At 45.5% G+C, this 27,072-nt stretch overlaps 1 protein-coding gene across 1 annotated transcript; it reads right to left on the reverse strand.

Moving 5' to 3' along the window:
* Positions 1-1,331: 1,331 nt before the first annotated feature.
* Positions 1,332-26,559, reverse strand: USP40 (ubiquitin specific peptidase 40). The gene is made up of 32 exons (XM_059868168.1): positions 26,492-26,559; positions 23,947-24,163; positions 23,634-23,701; positions 22,588-22,701; positions 21,667-21,831; positions 21,093-21,239; positions 19,447-19,590; positions 18,313-18,441; positions 17,954-18,055; positions 17,284-17,391; positions 16,433-16,754; positions 15,940-16,021; positions 14,928-15,099; positions 14,402-14,486; positions 13,571-13,641; positions 12,361-12,680; positions 11,773-11,899; positions 11,386-11,443; positions 11,036-11,089; positions 10,557-10,645; positions 10,059-10,145; positions 9,542-9,578; positions 9,002-9,066; positions 8,833-8,907; positions 8,306-8,432; positions 7,015-7,109; positions 5,786-5,904; positions 5,317-5,382; positions 4,884-5,094; positions 4,665-4,760; positions 3,856-3,950; positions 1,332-3,375 (listed from the first exon to the last, which is right to left on the reverse strand). Exons 2-32 carry the CDS (start codon positions 24,143-24,145, stop codon positions 3,270-3,272), a joined length of 3,735 nt encoding a protein of 1,244 aa, XP_059724151.1. The 5' UTR covers positions 24,146-24,163; positions 26,492-26,559; the 3' UTR covers positions 1,332-3,269.
* Between the last annotated feature and the right edge of the window lie 513 nt (positions 26,560-27,072).

Raw genomic sequence — 27,072 nt, forward strand, 5'->3', positions numbered from 1 at the left:
CCCTGGGAGTGCCCAAGGCCAGGCTGGATGGGGCTGGGAGCAGCCTGGGACAGTGGAAGGTGTCCCTGCCATGGCAGGGGGTGGCACTGGATCACCCAACTCCATTCCAACCCACAGCCTTCTGTAAAGGAAGAATCAGATTTGGGAATGAAAAGAGACATTACAAAGCAAATGGATCTGGACTTAGGGCAGGCAAGGAAATTTTTCCAGCAGAAAGGAGACAGACACTTCCATGCCAGGTGGGTGATTTCACCTGGGCTCCTGCCAGCAGGTGCTCAAGGGAAGTGAATTTTACCTTCCCCCCAGCCCCTGAGGGTCCCAGAGAGGCTCTGACTCCAGGACCTGGTGATCCTGGGAAGAACAGGAGGTGTTGACAGCTTCCACATCCCAGGGCATCGGAACAAGTCTCAGAGGAAGCAAGAACACTGGGAAGAAGCTGCTCTGGGGAAGAGGGATGTTTATTTTGGGTTTGTGGGCTTTATCTGGGTTTTTCCACTGACTCTCTAGGAAGCATCTGAGATGCCTGAGGAGGAATCTCGGGGGGCAGTTTAAATTTGGCCTCATTAGCTCATTTTCCTGCAGAGGCACCCTGAGGAAGCACAGCTCCATTTAACCGAAGAACCAAAAGCCAGGGCCAGGCCTTCACCACCCTCACAGGGAAGGATTTCTTCCCAATATCCCATTTAACCCTGCTAAACCTCCTGGAAATGCATGAACTCTGCACCATACTTGTCAGAAAGGATGCTGAGAAAAGTGTAGGAATCAATTCTGGGAGATTTCCCTGTTCCTGGATACCCCAAGTTGTCAGGTCCAGAATCCCAGAAAGGTCTGAGCAAGCTGAGATGAGCCAGATGACCAAAAAGGAAAAAAGAAAAACAAACAAAAAACCCAAACCAACCTAAAAATAATTAATTTCCCAGAGAGTGGCTTAGTAGTCTCTAGAAGCCAATTGCTAATTTCAGTTAAAACCTGTTGCTCAAAATAACCAGTCCAAACAACACATTAAAATTGGGATAAAAAAAATTTCCAAGGTTTAAGTCTAGGGCATCAGAGTGGCTTTAATTTGTGGCCTGATGGAGGAACCTTCCCTGCCATTCCTGGTGCTTTCTCCACAGGGATTGGAAACTTGGGACAAAGGAAAGCTGGTCCTGCACTCAGAACCCTGAGCCTGGAGCTTCAGGAAAAGACAACAGCCCCAAGGAATGGGGAAACCTTCTCCAGAGATGGGAATGATGGTTCAGGAACACTGGAAAATTAGAATTAATTAATATTCACATCAGAAACCCATTTGTGCCATTCCCAACCAGTGAGACATCCACAGACAACCCAACTAGGCAGATAAAATGACATTTTATTTTGTGAAGAACACTTGAAAAATAAAGATGAAAGCTCTTCCAGGCTTTGCAAATAACCATCAGAACCCACAGAGTCACCAAGACTCCGTTTTTAAAAGGTGTTTCCTCTCCCCAGCCCCGTTTTCCATAAACTCTCTCATTGTGGAATGGCCCACAAGAGTTTCAAGGAAGAAAAAAAAAAAAAAGCATTTTTGAGCCAACATTAGAATTAATCCAAGATTGGTTCAGTGCAGGTGCTGCTACATTACACTTGAACAAAGGCACAAAATTCCCACTTGGAATTTGCATTTCAATTTCTCTAACCTTGGTGTTCTCAGGGAGAGGCCAGAGTTATTCAAGGGGGGAAGGCTGAGCTCAGTCCAGCTCTCCAGCAGGAACCAGAGGAACTGAAGGGACAGCAAATAAAATCGCACGGGCTGGAACCATGTGGGAACACAAACCTTTGGAATCAGCACCTCTGATCCCTGCTGCAAACCCAGACTCCCAAGAACACCTGATATGGAAAGAAGGCGACACAAAAGAAGATGGGAAAACATCCACTGCCCTCCCCTCGGGCAGCAAATGTATCCATGAAACTGGGACTGCAGGATCCGAGTGAGTGAGGACATTAAACAGCCCCTTCTGCAGAGCAGCAGCCCCAAAAAGCACAGGAGCACCTGCTGAAGTCTAAAGATATGCACAGAAATAAATAATAATTGTGTGTTTCGTGGTGCTTTTCACTTCTTTTGTTTTGCTGCCAGCAGAGGGTCAGTTTTTATCTTTATGCTGTCTGAAATACCAGAGTAGTGTTAACCTATAAAAGGTACATGAAAAATCTCACATTACCAAAATTCAAGAAATCTTCTCACTGGCAGCTCCTCCTACAAACAGCAAACAGGTCAAATATTTACTGCAGCCCCCAAAAGCAAACTTGTGTTTTGTCCTGTCATTATCACAGATTTAATTCAGGATAATCAGGCTCACTTTGGAGTTAATACTTCAGAGCCTTTGACCTGGAGCTCAGTGAGTTGCTCAAAGTCAGCTCAGGACTCAAAGAGAAACAGGTTCTCCAATGTGACAGAGTATCAGAACAGCTGGGAAGATGGGAAATGTGGGAAATTCCTCTGAAGAGGAGCACTGAAAATAAATGCAAACCTTTTTCCTGAGTACAGTAAAACCCACAGAAGATCAAACACTGGATCTGTCCATTTTTTCCAACCGTTTTGCCTGTTAATGAAGTTCAGGGACAACAAAAATGCCCTAAAAACTGCAAAATGAAGTTTATGGGCAAAATGAAGTTTATGGGCAAAACAAACCCCAGAAACTTTAAAAAATCTAAGATTACGTCCCTGTTGTTCCATATCACAAGATGTCTCCTGGTTTTACATCTTGACAGATCCTGGACTTGTTCTTTTTGAGCCAATTTCCCACACTTTGCTCAGAGATTTCCCCATTGCCTTCATTCTTAGGGCTGACTCCAGCTCCTACAGACTTAGGTTTAGAGATAAAGAGAGAAAAGCAAATTCTGGTAACAGCAGCAACTTCAGTGATCAGAGATGGGAAACAATTCTAAAAAGAGATGATTATGACTGCATTAGATCTCAGTAGTGATGGTGCAGGAGGTCAGATCTGACCCAACAAAGCATTTTGGGTGGTTAAAAAAGAGTCACTGAGGGGTTATACAATATATTAATCCTTTTCCTCCTCCATAAAGTGCATTTACTCAGCCTGAGAGTAAGTACCACACTGAGAAAGGGACCTCAAAGCACTTCCCCAAGAGAGAGCAGAAGAAAATCAGAGTTATCCTGAATCCTACAGCCAGTCTGTGCCTCAGGGATCCTTGAAGACACTTTGGGAAAGCCCCTCTTGCTGCTGGAGCTGAGGCCCTGCAGGCCAGGTCAGCACAGGGTGGTGTGGGCAGAGCAGCTCCTGGTGCTATCTGAAAACCCCCACGTTGATGGAAAGAGCCACTTCAGGTTTGCGGGGCTTCGTGGGGAGCTTCTCCTCGGGGAGCAGGGGATCCTGGGCACGCTCCTGGCGGCTGGAAAACACAAATAACCTGGTTAATGCTCAGTGCTGGGCCTTGCCAGGGTGAGCCTGGTCTGAACTCTGAGCTCCAGGGAGCTGTGAAAACTGCTTGTGCCAGGCCAGGCCAGCCAAGGGTTCATTTTCATCCCCACGGTGTGTTCCAGGAGGGAAAACCAGCCAGGAGTTTGAATTATCCAAGTGCTCCCTGCAGGATTACTGGAATTGTGTGCTCTGACAGCACCCAGCTACCATTGGCCTCCAAAGTTATCCAATTAGGCTGAATCATGGAATGGTTTGGATTTAAGGGACCTTAAGGACCACCCAGTGCCACCCCCTGCCATGGGCAGGGACACCTTCCACTGTCTCAGTTGCTCCAAACCCTGTCCAACCTGGCTGTGGACACTTCCACATCCTTGGAACAGCCACAGCTCCTCTGAAAAGCAGCAAACACTCAGCATATTTCTAAAGAAAAATGAAACTAAATGCTCACTACCTTTTCCTCTTTTCCAGAGCCAGCTGCCTTTGTTTCTCTTTCCCAATGTCATCTCTAACAGTGCTGAAGTCCTTGGTGTCATCAAGGAGAAGGTTCTGTTATAAAAAAGGATTGGAGAGATCAAAGTCAGAAGGTGAAACTATTTCCCAGCTGACACAATAAATTCCCAGATTGTTTCTTTTGACTAGTTTTACACGGATTATTTTCAAGTTCCTTAGAATTGCAATGGTTTGAGTTGGAAGGGATTTAAGGATGATCCAATGGGCAGGGACACCTTCCACATCCCAGCTTGCTTTAAACCCATCCAACCTGGCCAGGAACAGTTCCAGGGATGGATTTCTTCCAATAGGCTAAAACAGCAGGACAGGACATCATATTTTTCTCCTACTGCTCTAAAACCCAGCCAGAATGTTCTTTCCTTCTGACTAAGCCTGACTGCTAGCTGAGAGCTCAATGCTGGGTAATTCCTTTTCACACCATGAAACAGAACTGTCATAGTTCAGTAATCCATAATATGTAACAGTTTGTGTCTATAATGTGATTTTGAAAGGGCACTTCCTTGGATTTTACTCAGAATTTGAAAAAAAAACAAGTCAAAAAATGAGGGCAAGAAAAAAGATCCAGGAGAAAAAGGAAAAGCAGCAGCAGCAAGAAATTTTCTATCAACACAATGCAGTGTCCAAACCCACACATCAGTACTCCCAGAAATGCAGCAGGATGAGAGAAAACCAGGAAGAAATGAAGACACTGACAAGGGGACATTGCCTGAAGCTGATCCTAGTGCAACAATTCAATCCAGGGAAATTTACCTTCACCCCAATGATGTCTCCATCCTTCAGGTGGTAAGGTGCTGACTGCAAACTCGCCTGCTTTTTCCTCCTTTTCCTCTTGGAGATTTGCTGGGTCTGAACAAAATCAAAGCAGAAGAGTTTGGAATTCTCTTTAAATTCAATCCCTAAGGAACTGCAGCCCAAACCAACACGTGCTCCTCTCCAACAACTGTTGGATTCTGTCACTCTAGATCTTACCCAGCTAGATATTGGCAGCCACTCAAATCTCTCAGGGAAGTATTTGGCTATTTCAATTTTATCTACAGGGAGACAATAGTGAGAAGCCACTCTCTGCCTCAGAGCCCAGGTTGTGCATTCCTTGGAGATATCCCACACCAAATCCCGGGAGCTGGAGTAGTCCCTCTCTCCTGGTATTCCCATCTGGACTCGCAGCAGCAGCTCGTGGGGGCTGGCAGCAGGATGAGAGAATGGAAACTCTTGTGAGCCATGCTTTCAGAATTCCCAGCTTTCCTCCCCCACTCCTGCCCTCCCTCACTTTGTGGAAAACAATAAACGGCTTCCAAGGTTTTTCCACATCCTGAGAGCCCTGAAGTCAAAAGCTGCTCAGTGAAGGTTTCCCTCAAATGCAGAGCTGTAAGAAACAAGAGAAATAAAGATCTTGAGCTCTTACCCCAAATTCTCTTCTTCTTGCAAGGGTTCTATGCAGATTTCCACTCTGGCACCCAGCCTGTAGTCACTGAAAACAGACCAGAGATTGTCTACATGGCTCTGGAGCCAGGCTGGGAGAGCTGTGGGTGCTCTCCCAGGGACAGGACACAGGGAATGGATGGAGGGAGAGAACACAGGGAATGGCTCCCAGTGCCAGAGGGCAAGGATGGATGGGAGACTGGGGAGAATTCCTCCCTGGGAGGGCAGAGAGGCCCTGGCAGAGGGTGCCCAGAGCAGCCGTGGCTGCCCCTGGATCCCTGCAAATGTCCAAGGCCAGGCTGGATGGGGCTTGGAGCAGCCTGGGACAGTGGAAAGTGTCCCTGCCCATGGGACTGCTGATCTTTAAGATCCTTTCCAACCCAGACTGAGCTAATGAATCTCCCCCAGTGCATCCCAGATCCAGCCTGCTGCACACTCCCCAGGGAACCCACCTGAGTCTCCTCTTGTTGTCCCGCAAGAGCTTCCCGGGGCCTTTGCTGTCCACTGTCCAAGCTCTGAGGAATGAGGGCAGGGGCACAACCTGCTCCTGGCAGCAGGGCAAGGTCAGAGCCTGAAAAACAGAAATTCTTGGTCAATAATGTTAGCAGCCAGTCTCCCTGGAAAATCAGAAAACCACCAGGTTAGCTCCCAAAAAAGAGGGCAAGGTACTGAGATTTATTCCACACCAGCTGTTGCTTGTGGCTGTGAGCAAAATACTCACTTTTCAATCTCAAAGGGAGTTGGACTGCCCACCCTCTCAACAATTCTCATCTCAACTTCCATTTCCAAAGTACCCAATTTCTTTTTTTAACCAGAATTTGAACAACTGGGAGGGAATGAGGCTGTTGCAGTCGTTGCCCCAGTCTCTGGCCAAGTGCTGAGCTCCTCTAAGCCCTTCCCAAGGACACAAAACCTCCCATGCTCAGCCAGTTCTCCTTGATCAAGATGCAAACAATTCTCCATAGCAGTAGCCTGGCAGAGCCCAAAACTGAAGTCACACCCAAAAAATGGAGCAGAATCAGGTGAGAGATCCTTCCCCATGCAGCTCAAGTAGAACAACCCCTGCTTAAACCACACAGAGCCTTTTGGTAGGACTGGGTTATACATTTTTGTGGGTTTGGGGTTTATTTTTTTTTTTTGGGGGGGGGTGTTGTGCTTGGTTTGGTTTTTAGTGTATTTAAACCATACAAAGGTATTTTAGTTTCTGGCCAAACAAAATGAGCCAGACCTTCCTGGCTGGCAAACCTGTGCACCCCAAAGCAATTCTTCATTCATCAGATTCCACATACAGAAATTAAAAAGCAAAGATGCAGAAAACTAATGCAGGAACAGTGTGGAAATAGCAAAGTGGCTTTTTGGGAGGTGCTTGTTATGTGTGTGCTTCCCATGGAGAGATTTTACACTGAAATAAAGACAAAAGCTGCCAGGCAGAGCTTCAGCTGATGTGCAACGAGGCTCCTGCAGGCCAGGACAGGTGACAGGGAGGAGGGGGACAGCAGGGACACTAAGGAAGTGTCTGAGCTACGTGCTCCAGCTGCCTCTTGGTACTTACCAGTGACCATGGCATAAACACCATGGCACAACAGACTGGAGACAGGGGAAAAGGAAATAGAAAAGAGCTGTTAATAGAGCTCGAGGCATCACAGGCTGCTGCACAGTCCAACACAGGAGAACATCTAACCTGCATCTTCAGATCTTCCAGAGAGGCCTCTCCTGCTATCTCTATCCTGCCAGCGTAACAGAGAGCCAGGCCTGGGTGGGTGGCTTCTGGTGGAGCTTTGAAGGGGGCAGAGGGAGGAGGAAGAAACAAATAACAAGAAGAGTCAACATGATTTGTATAGTCCTGAGAGATAACAGCCACTTCATGGTCACATTTCACTTAGAGAAGGAGCCTGGAGTCCCTTAGAATATCCAGGAATCCCAGACTGGTTTGAGTTGGAAGGGACCTTAGAGGTGACCTCATTCCAGCCCCCTGCCATGGCCACATCCAGCACACAAAATACATCCCCAATCATTTCCAAACAGTTCCTATACATATCCTATACTGCAAATTTCAGAGCTAGGAGCAGTTACTGCCACTGATAAATAGTGTTAGTCACTGGGCAAACCTACTGCAAGCAAAGCTAAGTTGCCCTTAGTTCCACTACTGGAATCAACAGGGGAGAAAGCGAAACTCAGGGAAGGTTTGAGGCAGGAGAAAAATGAAAAGAAAACTTCTTCAAGGGGAGGGGTCCTGTACTGCAGCACAACTCAGCACCAGAGGAATATTACTTTTCATAAATAATGAAAAATCAATTTGTTCCCCATTTTCCAGTTTTCTCATTTCCACTTCATTCTCCCCTCCCTTCTCAATCCTCACTTGATTTTGCTGCCCTGGCTGGTTTTAGATTTGACCTTCAGGAGAGCAAACAAAGTTAAAACATTGCATCTAAGGTCTTTGATACTATTCAAGCTTTACCCATCCTTTCTTTTACAGCTTCCCAAAAAGCAACACAGCCTGAAGGGAATTCATTATGCCTTCAGGAGTCTGGCATTTGAAACCAATCACATCTGTGCTCATGAAGGAGATGCTTTACACTGCTGCCACTGCCGAGCATTCTAATCCATGTTAGAATTCCCTGAGACTCAATCTGTGTTAGAATTCCCTGAGACTTAATCTGTGTTAGAATTCCCTGAGACTCAATCTGTGTTAGAATTCCCTGAGGCTGACAAACAAAGAGCCCCTGCTACAAAATTAAAAATTAAGTGGTGTTTTGAGCAATTCCATCTGAGGAACATTCCCACAACAGAATTATCCAGCATTTATGTCCAAAACTGCATCTGTCTCCTGAGGGGTCCTTTCACCATAACCTTGATGCAACTCATGCAGCCCTTCCTAGATTTCAGAAGGGTTTTAAGGCTTTGGATTAAAACTTGGGTTTGACTTAAAGAGAAACCACAGATGATTCCTTTCAAAGCCTGGCCAAGCTCACCTGCTGTAGCAGACACCTGCAAAGCCTCCATCTTCCAGGTGATCCCATTCACCTGGTCTTGTGCATTCTCTCCATGCTTCTTATGGCTTGAAGGCTTCAGCCACCAGATGGGGATTTTCAGGAAACCCTGGAACAGAAAATACCAGGTGGCTCCTCAAGAGTTGTGTGCAGACAAGGTGAAATTTCACCTTTGGCACAGGAAGAGAGAAAAGATTTGTTTAAAACTGAAGTTTTTGGAATGGGCTGCCCAGGGTGGAGTCAGCACTCCTGGAAGTGTCCAAACGATGTGTGGATGTGGCAGCTGGGGATGTCATTTAGTGGGGAACACGGTGGTGGTGCAAAATTAATGATGCTACAACTTGGAGAGACAACCTGTTCAGAGCCAGGTTGGACTGGGCTTGGAGCAACCTGGGATAGTGGGAGGTGTCCCTGCCATGGCACAGTGACATGGATGGGCTTTAAGGTCCCTCCCAGCCCAAACCACTGTGGGATTCCAAGTCTCCAGACACTGCCCCCTCTCCTTTTACCTTTTCTGGCAGCTTTCCTTCAGTTATAACCAAAGTGTCTCCTCTGCAAACGTTGAGCTCCTTCAGGGTGGCATTCTGCAGAAGAGAAGGCACAGGATCCCTGTCAGCCCACAGCTGCCTTTCTCCCCAGTGAGCAAAGAACCAAGGGATTAAAACAGGCTCCTCTTACTTCCTGACTTAGTGCTTCCCCTGCTTCGTAGCACCAGTCAAGCCTTCTCAAATGCCAGCTGTCACCTACCAAAACCAAAAAAGATACACACAGAAAACTAATCAGTCAATAACACCAGTGTGGGAAAATATCACAAAACTCCTAACAAGTATCAAGGGTCCTTTTCCTTCTGTTCTTTATTTTTATTTGCTTTCTAAACACAACTCTGGCTAAATGAATTAACACTTTCATCTTCCCCAGACCTTTTGCTGTATGAAAATAATCTTTTATTTGCACAAATCTCCCTTCCTCACCTATCTAATTATTTTCCCTGGTTTCAGAGGAGAGGAGGAATTGCCATGTGTCAAATTATCATTTGAATCTATGACAAGCTCTTTAAAAAAAAAACAGTATTATAAAGAATTCATGTTTAGAATTCTTTACCCTCCTGCCATTACAATGACACAGATAACTGAAAAAGCTTACAAGATTTAGGGTAGGAAAAGCTGTCTTAAAATATTAAAAAATCCTTTAAAAAATGTAAATAACAACACAACTAACCTGATAATCCTGATTCCTCCAGCATTAAATTGAGACACTGAAAGAAGAAACACAGGATAAGCATTTTGACAATGCTGAGGCTGGGAAATAAATTTTTCAGTAACCCTATGTTAGAATTTTCTGACATAAAGAAATATTGTTTTAAGAATTGACCAGCAATCAATCAAATTAGAGAGACAAGATGTGTTTGGGCTAGGTATTAAACCCTTCAAGGATGAGATGGTTTTCAGGAAAAAAATTCACTACATCAGCTGAGCAAGCTTTCCCAAGCTGGTAAAAAATTAAACATGTGCTGTCAGTTTGTGCCTTTACTTGAAAAAATTCTGACCCAGAGTTTGTAGATGCACCTTAGAAAAAAAATAAAACAAATCAAAGCTGCAAATTCAACACTGGACTGGTAGCAGCAGAGTTTCCTTCACTCTGTGCATGGCTCTTCCCAACTCCTCTGCCTCCATGGCTGTGCAAGGAATGTTGTCCAGGAGCTTGGGAGCAGAGCTGTGGGAGCAGCCAGCCTTACCTCTCTGACAGAGGCAGTCTCCTCCACAACAATCTCCATCTCAGGGCTGCAGCTTTGGTCACTCCCTACCATGAAGTACAGGAAGAGCTGAAAATCCATCCAAAAGCAAACCATCAGAATAAATATGGAAGTGTAAGAACAATTCCTGTGGCAAGAATGTCATCAAAAAGCACTCAAATGGCACAAAAAGCAAAGATAGTTGAGTTATGGCCATCAGCAGATCCTCATTAGCCACCCCTGGTCTCTAGAAATGCACAACCACTCCTTCCCCTGCACATCAAGGCCAGGTTGGACAGGGCTTGGAGCACCCTGGGATAGCAGAAGGTGTCCCTGCCCATGGCAGGGCTGAGTTTTAAGGTCCCTTCCAACGCAAACCATTCTGGGATCCTGGGATATTTACAACTTGTACATTCCAAGAGCAATAGCCCTCCTTTGTTTTCCTTTATTCTCTTTAGGAAAGTCCCTGCAGCAGGCTCCTCCCATCCCACTCTGCTGTACCTGAGTGGAAGTTGGAGCTTTCCCACGGCACAGCCCAAGCAAGCTTCCCATCTTCAGTTCTGCTTCCTTGACTGTGTAATCCTCAGGCACTTCAGGGAGGACAAATAAAAGCATCAACTTTATCATCCTCAGAGCAAGCTAAAACCCTTCAGTGCTCTCTGGAGAGCTTGCTCAGCCCTGACAGCAGATCTGTGAGTGTCCTATGAGGAGAACAAAGGCATGGAGATCTCCCAGAGTCCACCAGGAGCACAGGTGGATTAGGGATGTAAGCAATAAAACCAAGCTGAACATTTCAGTTTAACCCCTATCTTTGTATTGGTACTGTTAATTAACTTTAAAAACCCCCACACAACTGGTTCAGTTAAGCCTGAAATCAGTGGAATTATGTGTGGGTAACTTCTCCCAGGAAAGGACAAACAGAGACTCAAAATCTCCCCAGTGAGTTTCTTACAGAACAGTGATTCAATAAATCAATTTACCTGGAGACAGAAGTTTCCCACTGCCACTAACAGGTCTAAGACAGCTCTCGTTTGCTGCAGCAAAAAGGACAGGAAAGAGAGAAGTATTAAGAAATTCAAATGGGAATAAAATAGAGATTTGGCTCAGAATTTCAGACAAGTAACACCTTTAAGATTAATTGCAATAAACCTCTAAGCTTTATCTTAGAGGTCTCCCTCTGTGACATCAAAAATAACTGGAGAGAGACTCCTTGAGACTCCAGCAACAGTCTCAGCATTTATTCTTTGACTGAAAGGAAAATTCTACCACTAAATCCACTCAAAAGCCAGTAAACTGTAACATTAGCAGACTGATAAAGCTGAACACTTACCCAGCTCCTCCTGCAGCTGAAGCTCCCGGATGGCTTTCATTTTGATATCTGACATCACCTAAAAGACAGGGACATTAAAAGGGATATGAACACCTCCAGCCTGGAATGCCTGCTTGTTCAAGTGCCAGTGCACAAAGATAATCCTTTCCCTCTCTTTCAGCTCTGGTTACTAACACCATCTCAAGCTTCCATTCACAGGATGGCCCAAAGAGAAAGGTGTTTGACACTAAAACACTGCACTGGCTTAAGCTACCTGCAAATACCCCAGGGATTCTAACTCTGAGCTCAACACTAATTCCAGCAGGGAAAAGCTTCATCCCTGAGGCTACATTGAATGAGCTGGGCCAAGTGCAGGGCCCAAGCTGTTCAGGAAAGCAGAGTCCTTACTGTTTCAATGGTGGCAGTGATTTTAACGTGCTTCTGCTCCTCTTCCCCCCCACAGAAGTTTTTCACTTGAAGCCAGCTGATGTCATAGGTGAAGGCAGTCAAATTCCCACTTGCCACGTTGACAAAGCTGTGGGAATCAGCAGTGCAAAGACAGTCAGAGACAGGAAAACTAAACATTAGCAGGGCTACATCACTCACCAGCACAGCTCCCAGATAAACCAATGGTGCCAAAGGTGTTCAAAGTGATGGCATCTCACACAGCAGAGGCCTCAGGGAGCACAGAGTATCATGAGAGCACAAATTTGCCCCTGGCAGCTTTGGATTCACTAAGCGTGAGTTGTTTCCCACCAGGTTTTTCCCCCTTTACAAGGGTAAATCAAAGGTTGTGACTGGTGCTACATTTTGAGGACAAGAAAAATCTAACAGCTGATAAATAACTGGTCTCCAAAACTTAAGATGAAAATAATTATATTTGTAAGCTCAAAGTGATAGTTAGTTGCAAGAATACATGCTGTTAGTACAACTTGAACTAAAAGGTTTTACAAAATTGCTTTTTTGTTTCATTACAATCATAATCAAAAACGTTACCTCTGGTCATGGCTGTCTAAGATCAGCACAGAGCACCCGTCTCTGAGCCCGACACTCCGGACGGTTTCCTTCATGTCTTCCTCATGGAACACTTCCCAGTTCTTGGCTTCTGGGTCTGCTCCTGAGCCGTTTTTGAGGATGATGCCCCCGGCTGGAGCCAAGGCAGAGTGCAGCTGGCCCAGGCTGGTGCTGCAGGAGAAGACGTGCTGGGCCTCGCTGAAGTGCTGCCCCTTGCCGCCCTCGTTGTGCTCGGCCAGCCGAAGCACGTTGAGCACCACGGGCTCGTGCTCAGGGCCCGTCAGCACCTTCGTGCCTCCAACCTGGGGGAAAGCAGCAAGGAATGATAGCTCTGGGGGGTGGGGCTGATCCACAAAATACAGGAGAGACTGGGCAGGGAGAAAATTGAGACCAAAGTGGATACTCTCCCCATTCAAACAAACCTCCTCAGAGCAAGTTCGTACTGAACAAACAACCAGAGTAACCCACAGGCATTGGGAAGAGAAAGAAAAATGTTTTCATTTTTCAATGTAATGAAAAATGCAGCTGTGGCTGTCCCTGGATCCCTGCAAGTGTCCAAGGCCAGGCTGGACAGGGCTTGAAGCAGCCTGGGATAGTGGAAGGTGTCCCTGTCCGTGGCAGGGGCTGGAACGAGATCCTTAAATCCCTTCCCAAACCATTCCACAGTAAGCAGCTGGGAAACCACTGGACACTTGGCAAAATCCAGGAGAACCCTTAGGACATTAAAGAATTATCTAAATGTGACTGAACATTGTGACTTTACATTTTAAAAGCTTGATCGTTCTGATATTCAACCTAAATTCAACCTAAGCTCCTTGCTGAAGAAAATTTAATGACACAAAAGCTGGAATAGAGAAAACTATACCAAAAATAAAACCGAGACAAAGCTGGCTCTGTTTCTACATATTTGGGTGGTTTTGTTTAGTTTGGGGTCTTACATTAATTTTTTTTTTTTTTTGAGAAAGTCAATATCAAATGGATACTTTTACAATTAAAATAATTTTAAAGTAGCATTTTATTCCACAAGAGAGACAGAATAAAATGCTGTGCTTCACAACCACTTCCAGGTTAAACAGAAGCCTTAATATTAAAAGAAGATGGAAAACTACAAAAGCAACAGAGGATTTCCAGGAGACTTTGCACAGTCTTATCTCTTCAGAGCTGACAAGGAAGAAGTGCTTTGTTCCTTTACCTCTTTCCCATTCCAGACAAAGATGTCTGCTCCATCAGCCAGCCCAATGCCATCCAGGGTCAGCTCATCTCCTAAAAAAAGAGGAGCAAATCATCAAGGTCTTGCTCCCACAAAACACACAAAGAGGGTCAGCAAGTTTTTAAAAGTCACTACACTTAAAGAACTGTACAGGCATGGGGAGGAATACTTAGAGCAGCTTTGGGTGTCTCTCTATTTTGATGTCAACACCATGGAGAGTTGGGTTATGTTCTGGTTCAACAGTGATTTTCTGACCTGACCACAGAGAACATAACATTTGAAAGTTACTGAATTAAGTTGGTAAAGACTGACACTTAGAATTGCCTAACAAAACAAAGCTGGAAACAAAAATGACAGTTTGAAAAACTGATGCACCCTTAATAAATTAATGAACTCTTCCTGTGAGCATTTCCCTCTACAAAATTCCTACTTCAGCTGAAGTCTAACCTACATTTTCCTTTGATGTCACCCTGGCTCCTCTCTTCTATCCTCTCCTCCACCTATTAGGCCAATCCTATGAAAGCAAACATCCACAAGCAAATCAAGGGCAAGACACTGATACATTCTTGTCAGCAAATGTGCTTAGCTTGCTTGAGATCTGCATTTCACAACAAAGATTTCACAGCAAAGTCTCAAAATCATTCATTCCACTAGTAAGAGTGAAATAAGTAATTGAAATAATTAAACATGAGTTTGAGCTGAAAGAGTGTTCAGTAGTGCACATCTCCAGGATGGTGTACAGATGAAATCTTTGATGGCTGCAGGAATTAAAATACAGCAATAGCATGGAGGCCTGGCATGCAGTGCTCTTACCATCAAGCACCTGGTACAGGTGTAATCCTGCTGGTAAAGGCTTGGCCATGCTGAGAACCATGTCCCCTTCCCAAGACTCCAACATCTAGTTGGGAAAAACCACCAGAAAAATTATGTCAAATAACAGTGAGCAGTACCTCACAGCACTCAAATAATCACAATCTGCTGAAAGCTGCCACAGCCTGGCTCCCAAGCTCACTTGGTGGCCCTTAATTGGTGACTCCTTGAAAAGACAAAGACAACTCTATCACAAAATGAAACATCAAGAATTTGCTGCCCAAATATAATAAATTAGCTCATGTGAACTTTTAAGTCTCCACAGTTAAAATTCCAGCAATTTCATGGCTTCAAGAACAGACCCCACACCATTCTTTCCTCCCATGTAAACTCATATTAACTTTTTAACCTCCTAAGCTCCATTTACTGTTGAAAATTCCTCCTTAACACAAAGACTGCAGCATAAATCTATTTGTAAAGGTTGCAGTGACTCTAGTGAAAAGGAAGTTGAGTTTGCTAGAGCAGGTACCTGGAACACTGCCTGCCGGAGGTCTCCCAGGGTCCTCCTTCTGTCAATTGTCAAATCCACCACGCTCTCTTTCCAGGAAAGTGAAGGATGCAAAGCCCCATTGTGGAATTTATAGCAGGAGCTCAGGTGGAGATGTAAATCAATGCCATTGTTTGCTGAGTCACATTCAGCTCTTGGGGAGAACAACACAACAAAGTGGTGAATTTCTGAACACCAGACAGATGTTTCTGTGCAGCTGTCCTGGAACTGATCCTCCCAGGGCTAAATTCCCTGTCACATCCCCTCCTCCTTTATACCTGTTCCTAGCTGTAACAGCAAACCTTTAAAAAAATAAAGGAGTGGAATTCACTCAGAAACAGAATCCCAGGATGGTTTGGGTGGGGAAGGACTTAAAGCTCATCCAGTCCCACCCCTACCATGGGCAGGGACACCTGCCCCTACCCCAGGCTGCTCCAAGCCCCATCCAAGTGGCCTTGGACACTTCCAGGGATGGGGCAGCCACAGACTTGTGTGAAATATCCCATAAACTGTAACTCTTATGTCTGTATTCTGATATCTTAACTGTGATTCAGGTGTGGCAGCACCTGTGTCCCTCAACACAAGGGAAAGTTTTGTCCAACCTCAACACCACAAGCTCTTGACTTTTCTGGCAGAGAGTATCATTTATCTGTAAATTCCCCATAAACCAAGGCCTTCCCCCTTCTCCCAGTGAAGAATTCCCTCTATAAACACATTTAAGATACCACATACATTCTCTTTCCAGAATTGCAGTGATTTCCACCAGAAAATGGTACAATTTGAAACTCTATCTTTCCCTTGAAATTCTGCAGGCTGCCTGCTAACAGGGAAGGCAGGGAAACAGCAGAATATGGACACAAAAATTATATTCTTCTATTAACCTCTGACACTGAACCATTTCAGTTCTGGCTCTGCTCAAGGAATTTCTTTCCCTTTGAATCCCTTGGGAGTCCTGCAGATAAGAGCTGTTCTGAGTACAGTGACACCAATATACCTCTTTTTTTGCAGCTCTGTATTAGCAGCATTCATTTCATTCAGCAGGTGCTCAGGAATTTGGTACCTTGGATTTCCATGTGCTGTAACAAAAAAAATAAAGGCTTAAAATGTGAAAAGTTATCAAGAAGAGACGTTACAGTACAATAATCACCGAAAACTCAACTGCAGGATGATATAAAGAACAAACAAATGCTTTTACTCTTTCCAATCAACCTTTTAGGGAAATTACCACATGAATACCATTAGCAACAACCTGTATTTGTTTCAGCGGATGCTCTGCCATTATTTGTGGAGCATGCTAAAAAAAAAAAATTAGTCGGCTACAGCCAATCAACACATCACCACCTCTTGTACCTTCATTTAAGTCTCTTTTCAAATTATCACTATAAGGAAAACTGGGGAAAATAAAGCTTGGAAAGACCAAAACAGCACTCCAGAAAAAATGTCCAAGCAGGAAGCCCCCCCAGAATCTCCAGATGAGCTTTTTGTACCTTCAGGGGGCCTCTTCAGCTGAGCTTTTCTGTAGAACAGCATGTAGGCACTCTCTTTACCCTGGAACTGCTTCTCAATATCCTTCTCCTTGATGGGCTGGACTTTGGAATCATTCAGATCAAACCAGTGGCACCCAGCAGGAACAGCCCTTGGCCTTGGGGGGTTTTTCTCACAGTTCCACTGGATCTCATTCTTCTGGGAAGGGCTCTGGAGATTTTGTCCATGAGAATCCAACTTGAACAGGAGCTTGTGTGTTTCCTTCAAGCTGACCTTATTTCCATCAGGACTCAGCTGGAATATCTGAGGATGATTCTGCAAATACTGAAAGGGAAGCAAGGACAGGATGAAGACGTCAAGTTTTAAATGCAGCAGCCTGCATTAAGCTGCTCCACCTCATTGTGAAACATAAAACCCCACTAATTCAACCCTCATTTTATGATGCTTCCTCATGTATTTTCAGTTTACCTCTGTAAAAGCCTCACATCTACACTTCACACCGACATTTAAATATTTCTTGTGGAAACTGCAAGTAGCTCCCTTCAAAAAAACAAGCAAATAGCAGTTTTCCACCTACCTACAACACAAATGCTGAAGTATTTTCCGTTAGACACCATAAAATACAGCAACAAATTGGAAAATTGCACTAGAAAAAAAAAAATTACACAGAGTCTCAGGCAGACAATTCCTTGGGAATTTTATGTTCCCCAGCCTGCTAATTCACATTACAAACCTCTCCTTGCACATGTTAATCCAAGGGTCCATATTCTGTTATCATCCCCCTGTCTATTCAGTAAGAATATAAATGATTATAAAAGCTATTTAAAACCAAAACTAGCAAACCTGTGATTACCTTTCGTAATGCTCCATATTGTTTTCTGTATTTCTTATTCCAGGACACCCCTTTCTTCTCCAGTAATTTCTGCCCTAATTGATCCACAGGAATTTGTTTAGCTTCTTCCTGCAGAGAAACAAAAAACCAAGGTAACAAAGGCTACAAAAGGCAAGGGGTCAACACAAAGAAGTCAATTTGGAAGTGTTTTAATCATTCCTGGTTTTTAATAAGCTGCTGTAACATCATATGGAGCTGTGTCAGGGTTAGGTTGGATGTCAGAGAAAGGTTCTTCCCCCAGAGGGTGCTGGGCACTGCCCAGGCTCCCCAGGGAATGGGCACATTCCCAGGCTGACAGAGCTCCAGGACAATGCTCTCAGAGATGAACAAGCTGGGATTGGTGGGGTGTCTGTGCAGGGCCAGGAGCTGGATCAACGCTCCTTGGGTCCCTTCCAGCTCTGGATATTCTGATTCCTTTTGCAACAGCTCTGCTGAGCAGCTTTAGAAATACTCCAGAAGGACCTTTGTATGTACTAAGAGCCACTATTAATACTAAAGCCAAGTTTTAAATGCTTCATGCCAAGCTCAGAAGAGCTCTGGACACTTAAGCCTGCCTACTCTCACAAACACCAACCCCCCTGCAGGTTCCCTAGCTCCAAAACCAAAGCAATGAACTCCTTACATACCATACCTCTGATAAAATCCCTTTTAAGACTGCCAGTGGATTTTCTGTTTCTTTGGCATTCCCAGTTTCTCTTAAAGGCTTCTCTTCAATCAGCCCATCCTCTTCTTCCTGGGTGAGAAAGACACTCACAAATATTGTGGTTTCACACAAAAACAGAAGACTGGAGTATTCTGTGCTGACATCATTATGCAAAACCTAGGAGTGTGAAGGACATTCTGTTAAACTGCCCTTCTCAATGAGGCAGGACACACAAAGCCTCATGAAAATATTAATTAAGTTTGGATGCCACATTCATCCACCAGCTCTTAATATTTTTCTGAAAAGCACAACCTCTAAAGCAAGGAAGAAAAGCCTTTAGGACTTACTTGGAGTTGCCAGTTTCCTAATTCATCCACATCTCTGATATAAACATGATAGTGTCCTCCATAGCAGCCACCTTTGTGTATAATAACAGAGAAGAGCTCATACATGTACTCTGAATCATCCATCTCAGTCTTTAAAAAGAAAAACAATAATTGTAACAACAACTGAGGTCAGTCTCTCACACAAGGACAGCTTTATACCTTTAGCATCACTTCAGAGATTTCTCAGTGTTTGCACATGCAGAGACTGAAATGGCTTCTGAGGGCTCGGGACACAAGGAAGGACTGGCACAAGCCAAGGAGCAAGGCACAGGCTGATAAATCACAAAATCCCAGAATGCTTTGGGTTGGAAGGACCTTAAAATTCACCTGGGTTCCTGCCAGGGGAAGGGACAACTTCCACTCGCCCAAGGTGACTCCAAGCCCTGTCCAAGCTGGCCTTGGACACTTCCAGGGATGGGGCAGCCACAGCTTCCCTGGGCAGTCTGTGTTATTAAACAAGCAGGATTCTGAACCATAATAGAAACTCAAAATATTCTCAATTTCAGTGTTTGTTCACAACCAAGCTTATTTTGTTTAAAAGAGGAGAGAGAAGAGAAGCAACACTTTAGCAACCCTAAAACTGGGGAGGGGGGAAAAAAAGCTTCCTCAAATTCTAACACTGAGAAATTTCCAAGCTTGCATTACAACACTTGAAGAAGAAACATGTCTGTTCCATAAGAGTGCCTCTGTTGTGTTGTTTAAGAATCAAAATCTGTCATCAAGCCATTGCATAGCTTGGTTTATAACCAGAAACAGATTTATGAATGCAGATTTTTGAGAAAAATGGAATAACTACAGGCACCTAAAGCACATATAGCTCAATTTATGCATGATGCTATCAGACTAACCACACAAAAATAAATTTCAAATTCCATTTCTAGATAATTATCTTCCTGTCAAGGAAAGGTTAGATAACTTTTGGGTAATTATTTTACCCTTCCCCCTTGTAGCTACATGGTAGTTCAGTTCAAAAGTGGAGGAGGACACCACAAAGTCACTCAAATGCCTGACAAAATGCAAAATAAAAGATAACCTTGAGCTGTAGGTTCTCTGCTGAGCATATAGAAAATTTTAACAAATGTTAACCAAGCCCACCTGCTCACAGAAAGGCTTCAGGTTGATCTGGATGGGGAATGTGTAGCAGCTTGTTTCCTTGTACCTCTCACACTTCTCAAAGTCAAAGTTGAACCTCAGGAGGGAGATGGTGAGGAAGGGAGGCAGCTTGCGCAGTTTAGCAGACTGGGAAGGGATTTAAAAAACAATTTCAGCACAGATCCAGAACAAAACTGTGCTTCCACCTTGCTGTGGTCAAATACTTTTCCACCAAAGCTTTGTTACCACCAGAGATGAGATCAGTGCCCTCATTTTTGAAATGTCTTCACCAATTCTCAATTTCCCTTCCAACTACACAACCTAGAAGTGACCCAGATCTTCTTCCCCTGTTGAGCCCCACATCCTCCTTGACTGGTGATCACCAGTCCCACACCTGATCCTGCCACAGCAAATAAAGGACACTGGTGAAATTCCTGTCAGTAATAACATTTCCATAGCCCATGGGCTCTATGCAGGCACTCACAGGAACTAAAGTCTCCCTCATTTCTACAGGGGAGCACCCTCCAGGCAGGAAAACCAGGATAATCCATTTTAATAGTTCCAGATTAATCCAGATCTGACCACTTGATGGGTGAGCCCATCAAGAACCTTCATGAGAAGTAAAACCAACCACCTTGTACCACCTGTGGCAGCAGGAGTGGGCTTCATGGCCACATTTGAGCCTTTCCAATGTCTCCATCCTCCTCTCCACTGCCAGAGCCACAACAGGAACACACACAGGGTTTAAGAAATCCCTTGAATTAGGAATTCCATTTGCATCCATAGCCTGGCAACCCCCACCTCTGTGATTTCCTACCAAAATTCAGAGTTCTCACTCTCCTGCATGGATGAGCACTTGTGAGGGCAAACAACTTACCCTGTACTGCCTTGAACCCAGCCCAGTTAAACCCCAGCCAGCCCTTGCAACAAGACACATGAGGCACTGCTGAGAGTTCCTGAACTCCCAAGTCACTGATTAACCTGGCCTGACCTCAGCTTCCCTTTGAACTACTCCTTCCACATCCAGAGGGCTGGAGAGTTTGGATTTCACCCATCCTGCAGGAGGCCAAGGGGCTCTGCTGCTGTGATAAGGGCAGAGGGCAAAAACAGCCTGAGTCTGCCTCCCTCCACAAAAACAGAACAACAGCTGCCCATTGTTCTTCTCTCTCATTTGGGTTCTCCAGAAGTGAGTTTCCATGATTTCTCTCATTGCACACTTTTATTTTATGCTCTAACTTATCTTTTAGCCGATCCTCCAGAATGCCCAGAGCAAGGTGCAGCAGAGGTGTTGAAGGAGTCAATACTTTCCAAGTCATACCACACTCCATGTTAGGGACAAAAAACTACAACAACATTTGGGAAATGAGCCACAGGAGCTTTTCTTGACATCCCTGCTTAGGTTTCACAGAATCCCAGGATGGTTTGGGTTGGAAGGGGCCTTAAAGCCCATCCAGTGCCACCCCCTGCCATGGGCAGGGACACCTTCCACTATCCCAGGCTGCTCCAAACGCGGCCTTGGACACTTCCAGGGATCCAGGGGCAGCCACAGCTTCTCAGGGCACCCTGTGCCAGGGCCTGCCTACCCTCAAAGGAAGAATTTTCTCCTAACATCCCAACTAACCCTACATCATCCCACCCCAAGGTGTTACCTTGGAAGCTTCAACCAGTTTATCACAGGCTCCACATCGATACAAGTTGTCCTTCTCAAAGTATTCTTCCTCCACATACATGTTCCACAGGGCCTCCTCCAAGCCAGCCACACCTTTCACTGCCACTGTGAGGTCTAAGAAATCCTCCTGTGCAGACAGACAAGAAGAAATGAGGTTCTGAGGGGTGTAAGTTTGTGATTAGAAAGATACTCATCCTATTCATCACAGTGATGGGCAAAAAAACCTCACACAGTCACAGAATTTTATTTTTAAAAACTGATTTTTTTTTAAGTTCCAAAGAGCATAAAGGACTGTCAAGGTATGTTTTACCTCGCTGCACTCTGTGCTAACTACATCTACTAAAGGCAGGGCTTGTGAACTCAGAAGATGCAAAACTTTTGGGTTTTTTACCTCTCATTTAGAAAATGCAGCCAAAGACCTAAAGTCCAACATTCACTACCGGGATTCACCAAGGCAGTCAACAAGGATTACATTATTTTTGGACTTTAGAAACAAGAACATGTAAAGTCAACAGCCTGAAGAGGACCCCCCAGTGAGAGATCCCCAGCTTTACCTGTCTCTCACTGACATTCTTGCACTCCTTACAGACTATCTGGTTGACAACAATGCCATGGTACAGGCGGTTGATGAGGTCGTGGCCTGATGTCCCCACCAGGGAAGTCTCCAAAGCACTGAAGAGGATCCTGTTCAATTCCTGCACATCGTGCTGCCTCATCTCCTGCAGGGGGGAAACACAAATAGGAAGGAATAAAACACTGCTGTGACTTAAAAATAACATATCAGGTGTCCTAGAGTCTCAACGACTACTCATACATTTACTCCTTGAGTAGTAAGGTACTACATCTATTATTCTTAATTTGGTTATGCTACAACCCATCTAAAAAACTTTCACTTGGATAGAATCATAGAATTTCAGAGTGGTTTGGGCTGGAAGGACCTTAAAGATCACTTTGTTCCACCCCCTGCCATGAGCAGGAGCACCTCCCACTATCCCAGGGTGCTCCAAGCCCCAGTGTCCAGCCTGGCCTTGGGCACTCCCAGGGATCCAGGGGCAGCCACAGCTTCTCTGAGTGCCCTGTGCCAGGGCTTCACTTCCCTCCCAGGGAACAATTCCTCCCCAATATTCCATTTACACCTGCTCTCTGTCAATCTGAAGCCATTCCCTAGATTTAAATTAATCTCTGACACAGTTCAACTTGGGTAAGAATCTAAGTATCTAAGCCTGTTGGAAGAACACTCCTGTAAGAACAAAGGAAAAACAACTGGAATTGTATCTAAGATAACAAGCAACTTCTGTTCCTCCCTGCAAACAACTGCCACGGGCTCCATGTGGAGATCCAACAGGATACACCAAGAGCTGACCCAACCCAATGCCATCTCCGCAGCTGGAAGCATTTTAAGGTGTTTCCTAAATGCCAGACTTCCAGAAGCCATGTGTGTGCAGGGAGAGGTGTGTGGGGATGCAGATGGGCACCTCGTGGCTGCTCCAGCCGAAGCTCTCGGTGAGGTCAGAGGTGGATGCAGCCTGCTGGTCCAGGAGCAGCAGCTGGGCAAACAGGCGCTGCAGCTGCAGCGGGATGATCCGAACCTGGCACGGCAGCAGGGAACAGAGTCAGACACAGCCTCACAGCAGCCACCCCAGCAAGAACAGGGGCAGCTTACCACAAAGCTGCTGATAAACCACCCCTGGGTGATAAGCTCCCCCTGCCTCTTCTGGAACACACACAAGTCACTTCACACCAAGCAGTCAGAGTCAGTTCCCAAAGATGTACAGTGCCTCACCTTACACAGCCAAAGGGAATGATTTGGGGTGGGAAGGACCTTGAAGTCCATCCCAATCCACCCCTGCCATGGGTAAGGGCACCTCCCACTGCCCCGGGGTGCTCCAAGCCCCAGTGTCCAACCTGGCACTGCCAGGGATCCAGGGGCAGGATCAGCTGCTCAGGGAATTCCATCTCAGCCCAACCCACCTTCACAGACAACAATTCCTTCCCAAAATCCCATCCATCCCTGCCCTCCCATTCCACCCCTGCCATGGGTAGGGACACCTCCAACTGTCCCAGGTTGCTCCAAGCCCCAGTGTCCAACCTGGCCTTAGGCACTTCCAAGGATCCAGGGGCAGCCACAGCTTCTCTAGGAATTCCATCCCAGCCCCTCCCAGGGAACAATCCTTTCCCAATATCCCATCCAGCCCTGCCCTCTGGCAGTGGAAGCCATTCCCTGTGTCTTGTCCCTCCATCCCTTGTCCCCAGTCCCCCTCCAGCTCTCCTCAAGGGTTTGGTGGTGGGGTGGGATGAGGTGGGAGAGAGAGCAGCTCTGCAGAAACAGACTCCATGTCTGATTTCTGAAGAAAAGCCTGATGGCAACAAAAGCTTAAAATGCCGTGAAAAATCCAGTATCAGCCAGACCAAACTACCTCTCAGTTTCAAATTTAGGTTTTGACTCATTTTCAAAGGTTTCACATGAACTGCAGCCATATTCCTCCAGATCAACAGTGATGAAAAGGAAAATTCCTGGCACCTTTGCATCTGGTTTCCTGCTGTCATCCAGAGTGCCAAGTTCTTCAGGTCCCAGGGAGAACAAAGCCTCTGTAATTGGTAAGAAATTATTATTTAAAAAGACAACATCCCCTCCTTAAAAATTTAATGGATTTTAATGTCAAACACCATGACTTTATTATGTAATAATTTATTTAAAGTGAACTGCGCCCAAAATCACCCGAGTTCACTGTGTTTCTTAAATAAATAACCAGAAGTGCAAAGATCAATCCCAACAACAATCTCCACTAAAAATCAATCCCAACATTATTTTAAGAAGGTTTTGAGCACCTCACCTCTAAATTCAGGTGTGAAAAGCAGAGTCTGCAGAAGGGAATTGAGGTAGCAGGTCCCACCCTGATTTTTGATTCCACTGAGGTTGGTGAAATCCCTGGGAGCTGGAGGCTCAGACTCTCTGGGCTTTGATTTCTTCCCTTTCCCATACTGATTGTTGGAAATAAAGGAAAAATCCTCTTCAAATAAGTCCCCAAACATTGTGAAGGCAGAAGAATCCTTTAAAAAGATACAATAAGTATTTACTGTGCAGTTGAACCCAGCCACCTCAAATCCTCCAAGATAAACCTGGAAGCCCTGACTGAAGAATTTGTTTCTATCTTTTTCCACCTTAATCCAATCATTTTAAAAATAAACCCATGTAAAAGTGTACATTAATTTAACATAAAAGGGTGAATTAAAAGCATTTCTGTTACCACAGGTCTGAGCACTCCTTTCACCAGGATCAAACCGACAATTCCACTAAGCACAAAGCTGTTATTTATTCCTGCAAGTGAACTATCCCCTACCTTGGATTATCCTTATCCACCTCCTCCAAACCCCTGGCACTTCTTCATCTGAGACATTAAAGCTGAAAAGATTTTAAAGTTTCACTTTCCACTAAATCACTTTGCATCAGCTTCTCCTCCTCTGACTACCTTAAAATCTCTGTCAAGGCCCCTCCTCCCAAGCTGCTGGATGGAATTCCTGGGCTTGGCACTCAATCCAGGCTGTCTCCCAGCCCTCATTCCTGTTTCCAGTCAGGCCTGCTGCACTTTAGATTCTTCTCCTCCCAGCAGCTCCTGAGTGGATGGTTTGTCCCAAAAAAGGGCCATATCCAGGAGACACCACCCACCCACCCACCATTCTGGAGAGGCACTTGAGTGCCAAATCCTCCCTCGCTCCTTATTTCTGGATCCTCCTTCCCTTAAAAGCCACACAGGAATAGCAGCTGGAGGGGATTCTGGATGGCCCAGGGACAGCTCAGAGCACAGGGCCTCAGGCTGCAATGAATCCATGGCAAGAGGAACCAAAATCCCAGAATAAATCCATGGCAAGAGATCCCAAAACCTCTCTAATAAGTGCATGACAGGAGATCCCAAAATTCTCTAATACTTCCATGACAGGAGACCCACAAATCCCTCTAATAAACCCATGAGATTCCCAAACCCCTCAACTAAATCCATAGCAGGAGATCACAAAACCCTCTAATAAATCTGTGACAGGAAATCCCCAAAACCCTTTAAAACATCCATGACAAACCATCCTAAACCCGTTTGGGATCCACAGCAGGAGCTCCCAAACCCCTCTAATAAAACTATGAGAGCAGAGCCCAAACCCCCCCAAAAAACCCATGGCAGGAGATTCCAAAACCCTCCAATAAACCCATGGCAGGAGATTCCAAAACCCTCTAATAAAGCCCTAGGATTGCCAAAGCCCTCTAATAAACCCATGGCAGGAGCTCCCAAACCCTTCTAATAAACCCATGGCAGGAGTTCCCAAATCCCCCTAATACATCCATGGCAGGAGTTCCCAAAACCTGCTAATAAATCCATGTCAGGAGCTCCTAAATCCTCCTAATAAACCCATGCCAGGAGTTCCCAAACCTTTCTAATAAACCCATGACAGGAAATCCCAAACCTGTCTAATAAACCCATGACAGGGGATGTCAAACCCTCTAATAAATCTGTGACAGGAGTCCCCAAATCTCCCTAACACACCCGTGGCAGGAGTTCCCAAATCCCTCTAACAAATCTGTGACAGGAGACCCCAAACCCTTTCAATAAACCCATGGCAGGGGATCCCAAAGCCCTCTAAAAATCTGTGACAGGAGATCCCAAATCCCCCTAATACACCCATGGCAGGAGTTCCCAAACCCCACCAATAAACCTATGCCAGATCCCAAAACTCTCTAATAAACCCATGGCAGGAAATCCCAAGCCCTCTAATAAATATGACAGGAGATCCCAAATCCCTCTTATATACCCACAGCAAGAGTTCCCAAACCCTTTCAATAAACCCATGCCAGGAGTTCCCAAACCCCTCTAATAAATCTCTGACAGGAGACCCCAAACTCTTTCAATAAACCCATGGCAAGAGAGCCCAAACCCCTCTAATAAATCTGAGAGGAGATCCCAAATCCCCCTTATAAACCCACGCCAGGAGTTCCCAAACCCTTTCAATAAACCCATGCCAGGAGTTCCCAAATCTCTCTAATAAACCCAAGGCAAGAGACACCTAAACCTCTCTAATAAATCTGTAACAGGGGATCCCAAATCTCCCGAATATATCCATGGCAGAAGTTCCCAAACCTCTCCAATAAACCCACGACAGGACTTCCCAAACCCCTCTAATAAATCTCTGACAGGAGACCCCAAACCCTTTCAATAAACCCAAGTCAAGAGATCCCAAACACCTGTAATAAATCTGAGAGGAGATCCCAAATCCCCCTAATAAACCCAGGCCAGGAGACTCCGAACCCCTCTAACGAACCCCTGCCAGGAGCCCCCCGAGGCTGACAGCCTCCCCGGGCCGGCGACCCCCGGCCCGCAGAGCCCCCCCACTCACCGTGTCCGGCCCGGCCCTACGGCCACAGGCCCGCGGCCGCCGCCATATTTGCTGTGTGGCGCAGCGCAAAGCACGCTGGGACCGGCTGCCCGCGAGGAGAGGGGGGGGTGGATGCGGGGCATGCCGGGAGTTGTAGTTTCACTGGCGTGAGGGGAGGGGGAGTCATGGCAACCTGTGGGACCTCCATCCATGGAAGTGGTCAAGAACACACTCGATGAGCGCTTGGAGCGAGCTGGTATAGTAGAAGATGTCCCTGCCCATGGCAGGGGGTGGAATGGGATGAGCCTTAGGGTCCCTTCCAACACAAACCACCCTGGCATTCTACAAAGACCACCTGCCTCTTTCAAGCTGTTGTTTTCTGTTGTGCATTTATTACAGAGATTTCGGATATCCTGCCATGATTTTATTAGAAAGGCTTTGGGATCTCCTGCCATGGATTTATTAGGGAGGTTTGGGGCTCTCTTTTCATAGGTTTATTAGAGGGGTTTGATGATCTCTTTCTGGATATGTTAGAAGGGTTTGGGGTTCTATTTTCATGGATATATGAGGTGGGTTTGGGATCTCCTACCACGAATTTATTA

Source organism: Haemorhous mexicanus, chromosome 26 (assembly GCF_027477595.1).
Source record: "Haemorhous mexicanus isolate bHaeMex1 chromosome 26, bHaeMex1.pri, whole genome shotgun sequence".
Classification (NCBI taxonomy): domain Eukaryota; kingdom Metazoa; phylum Chordata; class Aves; order Passeriformes; family Fringillidae; genus Haemorhous; species Haemorhous mexicanus.